The following is a 5,837-nucleotide window of genomic DNA, read 5'->3' on the forward strand; positions in this document are numbered from 1 at the left end:
AATTTGATTACCAATACCTTTGGTCCTAAATATAGGAGCTAGTTATTGTTGGGAGGATTGTTTTGGTTCTAAATGTAAAATCCAAATCTCCTTTGTCTGCTATATTCCCAAACCACCCTATAATTAGACTTTTGTATGATTTACAAGCTATGTTAATGATACTCCAACGTAAATGATTGAAAGAAGGGGTATTTTTAGAAAACCAACACAATTTTTTTGATGGATAACTAACTTATCTAATTTCTTTAATATATGTGAATCAGATAACTTCTGTACTTAGAACCAGGAGGAGTATCTAGCAATCTCTACTAATGAGAAGTTTGGGTATGTGACAAATGAAAAATGCAAGATTCTCATGTTTGCTAGGTCATAATGGAGATATCATTCTTCATTTACATGTAAGTAGGTATCTAAGTCTTACAAACATCATGCAAGCAAAGTGAAACCATGATAATTCTCGCGGAATATATAATTTGGAAACTACAATCCTAGGTTGCCATCATCATGAATGATGTTTCAAATCACATTTGCATTTTCCATCAATGCAAAGCTAGTATCTAGAAGAACACTTTCTCCAAGCTGACAAGCAGATACAGGCATGATAAACCCACAGCTAACAAAAATGCAGGGGGCACTCACATAAGCAACATAAGAACAAAAAGAAAATAGAAGAATTGAATTGCAGCCTCTGCACTCTAAAATTTATTCAACCCTACCTGTTTAGATTGGATTATCAATAGTCCCAAATACCAGAGAATTAGACCAATCCTAGTGGATCCTCCGGACTTTAAGCACTATGAATGGAACTAAATCAATGGCTGATGACATGGACTATAGCTGAAAACTATTATGGTTCAGATATATTCAAAAATTAGATTACTTCTGTGGATTAAATGCATAATAATAAGACAAAAACACGCAATCCAATGCAAATAGTAAATATATCATAATATTGATTTAGATTTTATATACATATTGATAGTTTTTGGACACCTTTATGTCTACAGCCGCTGCCGTATAAGATGTAGGAATACTAATTGTCCTATTAAAGGTACTTTTTGTGCATTAAACTTAGCTAACCAAGAAACCTAGAAATATAATCACTTTAATATTTTCCCCACTACAGCGCACCAGATGACCTTGACTTATTGATTTCGGCGAACCGACTATGGACCAAAAATGATGATATCTAAGCTGGTTGCGATCCAAGTAATTTCAGAAAACTGGGGTAGGAAGACAAAAATAACTGCTAAGGAGAAGTGATTGTGAACATTGTCTAATCATAATAGGTATGAAAATAATAGGCAAACTGCAAACTGATGGACCTGAAACTGCTACACAAGCCCAATAAAACAAAAGATAGCTTTACACAATTGTCTGCCAAGTGATTTTTGGACACGAGAAAAACAACAAAGAAGACACAGCAGCGTAAAAGTTAAGCATGAAATTTACCCCAGTAGGACCAACATTAATATACTGGTCTTTTTTGAACATAATCTGACAAGTTTGTTTCAAACATGAAAGTGATGAAACAAAGAAAAGCCTTAAATCCAAAATAAGAGGAACACAAAATACATCGAATTTGTCTGCCTGACCATCTTTAAATAGCATCCATCTTAGTGAGCAGGTGCCACGTGATACCAATTTAAATATTAACAAGATCCATATACATTACTAGAGATCGTTATAAAGCTTTTTAGAGATATTTAGCATTGAGGAAAGCCCTGTAAGTAAGTAAGTATGCTAGAGACTAAACGTCTATACGTAAACTATCCATAGTCTTTCATTTTATAGCTCAACATATTTTTTACGAGCAGAAAATTCTATTGAGAAAAACAAAAAGGAAGATGATGAGTTCACCTTAGCTACTGCCATCTCTACTGCAATCTGAATCACATATAATCATGAACTAAAAAAGAAAAATAAGGTATGCATAAGACAAGGGAAGATGCATTTGCTACAATTTACTATTTATGAATTAACACCTTGTTGAAGAAAATGTCAGCCTAAGAAATGCAGAGATAACCTCCTGCTCACTCTGCTCTTTACAAGTGATGTAGGTATCCCGAATACCCCTATCTCTCTTCCACACTTTTTCTCTTAATAACATAGCATCATCTGTGGAAATTTTCTTTTCAAGTGACCAACCATCAAGACTCCAAAATTCCAATGGCATATCTTCCACTGGTTCATGTAGTGCTCTTCTCTTGCTTTCTCCTTTTAGAGTATTAACTGTGTCTTGAAATTCCATCACTGAATCATGATAAAACTGAACATAAGACTGCAGCTCTTTATCTGACTTTTGAATATGGTCTTCCAATAGCTTTATCTTTTGTTGCATTAGTTCATTATATTTTTGTAATTTATCTGATCACAGCTTATAAACATTTGCTTCTTCAAGGGGTTGTTCCAGTTTATCAACCTTTCTTTGCAAGTCCTGATTTTCTTGCAAAACTATTGTAGCTTGATCAGCTTGTCTTGTTGCCTTGTCAAGTAACGATTGCAAATTTTCAACTTTTTCTGATAAATTCTTGCATTCAACTCTTAGGGTGGATAGTTTTGATACATCTTCTTGAGAAACTGACAATCTTGCTTCCAAGTCTTCTACAGCAGATTCCAAAGTTGTGCGTTCCTTTTCCAACATTACTAAATGTTCACCTGTATTCTTGACATCATTAAGCTCTTCTTTCAGTGATTCAATGACGTTCTCTAGTGAGGCATTTTCTGCTCTCAATGAGCTAAGCTCCTCAGTAAGAGAATGAATTGTATCAGCCGGAGTCAGAGAGTACTTGTGAATCATGCAATTCAGTGCCTCTGCCTTCAGTAATTCCCTTGCGAGTCATCTCGTTACATGGCTTCTCTAACTGGTTCTCCTGGTATTCCACACGTATCTTCTCCTGGGTGGCAACTTTAATCCGTGCATTAGTCTCTGCCACCCTCATCTCCAACAAGGCAACAGGTTCATTTCCCCGTGCAATGCTTCCTTCTCAGATAGAACTTTTTCAAGGTCTCCAATTGCATGAACTCTGGCTTGGTTTAAAAGATTGGTGTCCGCCACAAGAACTTATACTTCTCAACAAAAGGTAACTAGCCATTATACTGTCAACATGGAGATGAGGGAAAATCGTAAGGGCTTCAAAAAGGCATCTTACTTCTCTCTGCACTTTTTGTCAAGCCTAACAGATCCTTGACTTGAATACCTGGCAACTGCTCAGCCTGCTCTGTGTAATGAGCCCAACGATAAGCGAGGATCAGGCCCAAAATGACTCGGTCCGTAGGAGCAGAAGAATTAAGAAGAAAACTTGGAAGCTTCGTGAATTGGAGGCTGACGCGTGATTAAAATAGGGACTAGAGAGTGTTGAGGGTGTGGAATATTTTATTGTTAGACTCTCTCTCCCTGGAGGAATCTTCCTTTTCCCTTTCTGCAATTCTCTGACATTTCGGTTATTTTCCAGTACGTTGTAACAAATTCCTCAGTGATTTGTACCATCAGATCAAATATCCGAGCAGGGGAATTTCTATATCAATACCGTTTTCGTATCCATATTGCATTTCTTCACTTAAACATAGCACTCTGCCCCATCAATTATGCCCTGTTTCAAAGTGAAGTAATCAAAATCATCCATATATTATATAAAAGTAAAAGGTGTGAACACTGTTACTTTACTATTTATTGACATGACTGTTGATCTCTTTCTTCTTCTTCTTCTTCTTCTTCTTCTTCTTCTTCTTCTTCTTCTTGTTTCTTTTTTTGGTTGTTGTTGTGGGGAGAACTGATTTCCTCTTTCAAACTTCTGCGTGGTTTTAAAGAATTTTAAATTTCCCTTTGCAATGCGAGGTTGACATTAGTTTAGGGTAATAACAGCATAATTTTTAATATCTATCATTTTCATAGCCAAGTAAGGATATACATGGGACAGTAACTATTTGTCCAGACGCCTGCACTGAAAAGACCATGCACCAATATTCCACCCAGTGTTGAAGAACAATAAAGGACTCATGTTTGAAATTTTGACATTGGTAGTGATACAGAACAGAAACCAAAATTAGTGATACAGAAAGACTGCAAATAAAACTTGATTCAATATCAATATGTCCAAAAACAAATGATAACCAGGCCTATTTTATAAGATTCTTAAAACAATAAATTGTAAAGCAACTAAAATAAGACTACTGGAATATGAAAACAACACCAAATAATAACATGTCCCAAGATTCAAATACCACTATTGAAAATTCCTAAGTAAATCACACCCAATAATTTGTGAACCTTAAATTTCAACAGAGATGAATACAAACAAGGTAAATAATATTCAGTACATGCCACCAAATATCAATTACAGATAAACCAGTATGTAGGAATGTACTTCATGTCATACTTCTCAATTCAAAATAAATTACATCTGCATATATAGCGGCAAAAAACCATTGTTACATTCTTTTAGCTTCCTCTTTCTCACGACACTTCAAAGAGAGATCCATGATATAGAAAGATTAACCATGAAATATCTAAATAGGTGGTCCATAGATGTGTGAATGTGAACAGACTAACATCCAAACAGAAAAGAATTGAACAAAACAGACACAATTCTACAGCAGAAATCAGAAGGAATAAATCCACAATTTCAGGCTACATATCTAGATGAAGTAGATACCAAAGGTGCTGGTTCAGCTAGTACAGCAGGATTATTCAAATTCTCCACATCAATATACTGGACATGATCTCTGCTGTCACTAGCCATATCAGTGTTAGCGTCTAGGATATCCTTGTTCAAATTTGGTATGCCATCCAAAGAAACCTTTCTAAGCTCAGAGTCCTCATCTTCACTTGGATGGAGATCTCCCTCAGTGGGAGGGGGTTCATGAGAAGCTTTCTTGTTCTGTTGCTTTTTGTGCTGGGAACTGTGAACAGTTGTATGAGTTCGTGCATGCTAACTACCAAATATACAAAATTACTAGCCAGCAAAGTATAGTAGGCATTATAGAAGTGGAAACAAAACAAAATTTAACCAAATACAGATAACTAGTTCTTTTAACTAGGTTGACATTCAATTCCATTGACTACTAGATTACTGTTACACTAAGTGAGAAGGAAAACGAGATGTTACATTTCATGAACAATACGTGGCATTGCCTAAAATAAATTCAGTAACGCAATGAAATGAAGTTGTTTTACTTTTAGCTCCATTAGAGTCTCAAAATTAACACATTAGATTTACAAAACCCTAATAATTCACTTACCAACTCATTCCGAATATGATTGAGAAATAACAAAAAGAGGCAAAGCATACACAACACCAATGAATCCCGTTTTCTCATGAATAGTGAAAATGAATTACGCTTCAATCAATGAACGAAAGAATGACAACAAAAGGGTTATGCAAAATCCAACAAAACCATTCCCCAATCTAAACCAGATCAAGTTGAAGGAATTAATGGCCAAGAAAACTAATCAAACAAATCAACGCTTCCGAATCAATTAACATGTGGTAAAGCAAACTAGTAGTGGCACCTGAGATTACGCTGTCGCATTCTACAGGAAGCAGTGAGAAACCGATGCGACGGCAAGGAAAAGCGAACTGCGTTAGAGTGATTACAGCTGAGGTGACTTAAATTGCAGCAAAGAAAGCAAGTGGTGAGCTTCGTCGCCATAGTTGTTCCTCAAGCTTTGCTGTGTGACTGAGTAAAAACAGCATCAGAAGAAGAAGAAGAAGCCTTGAACCAAAAGCTTCCGGGATTCCGTGGGCACAACGTCTTCGTCTCCGGGATTGGTGAGTGCCACATGGGTCGTGCCTCTCGGGCAAGGAATAAAATACAACGAACAAGACAGAGAGTGG

At 36.2% G+C, this 5,837-nt stretch overlaps 1 protein-coding gene and 1 pseudogene across 1 annotated transcript; both read right to left on the minus strand.

Annotated features, from left to right (window-relative positions):
* Window positions 1-516: 516 nt before the first annotated feature.
* LOC114719373 (probable starch synthase 4, chloroplastic/amyloplastic) lies at window positions 517-3,552 on the minus strand (annotated as a pseudogene).
* An 8-nt stretch (window positions 3,553-3,560) lies between these two features.
* LOC114719374 (uncharacterized) lies at window positions 3,561-5,837 on the minus strand. Its single transcript, XM_028904848.1, has 3 exons — window positions 5,513-5,837; window positions 4,656-4,902; window positions 3,561-3,593 (listed from the first exon to the last, which is right to left on the minus strand). Exons 1-3 carry the CDS (start codon window positions 5,650-5,652, stop codon window positions 3,561-3,563), a joined length of 420 nt encoding a protein of 139 aa, XP_028760681.1. The 5' UTR covers window positions 5,653-5,837.

Source organism: Neltuma alba, unplaced genomic scaffold (genome assembly GCF_004799145.2).
Source record: "Neltuma alba isolate B1F8T4 unplaced genomic scaffold, ASM479914v2 tig00011915_pilon, whole genome shotgun sequence".
In the NCBI taxonomy this organism is placed as follows: domain Eukaryota; kingdom Viridiplantae; phylum Streptophyta; class Magnoliopsida; order Fabales; family Fabaceae; genus Neltuma; species Neltuma alba.

Coding starts and splice junctions, on each gene's coding strand:
- LOC114719374 (XM_028904848.1), bottom strand. CDS start 5,652: ATGGCGACGAAGCTCACCACTTGCTTTCTTTGCTGCAATTTAAGTCAC. Junction 4,903..5,512: donor ATGCGACAGCGTAATCTCAG/GTGCCACTACTA, acceptor AACTGTTCACAG/TTCCCAGCACAAAAAGCAAC. Junction 3,594..4,655: donor TAGCTGAACCAGCACCTTTG/GTATCTACTTCA, acceptor ACTTTGAAACAG/GGCATAATTGATGGGGCAGA.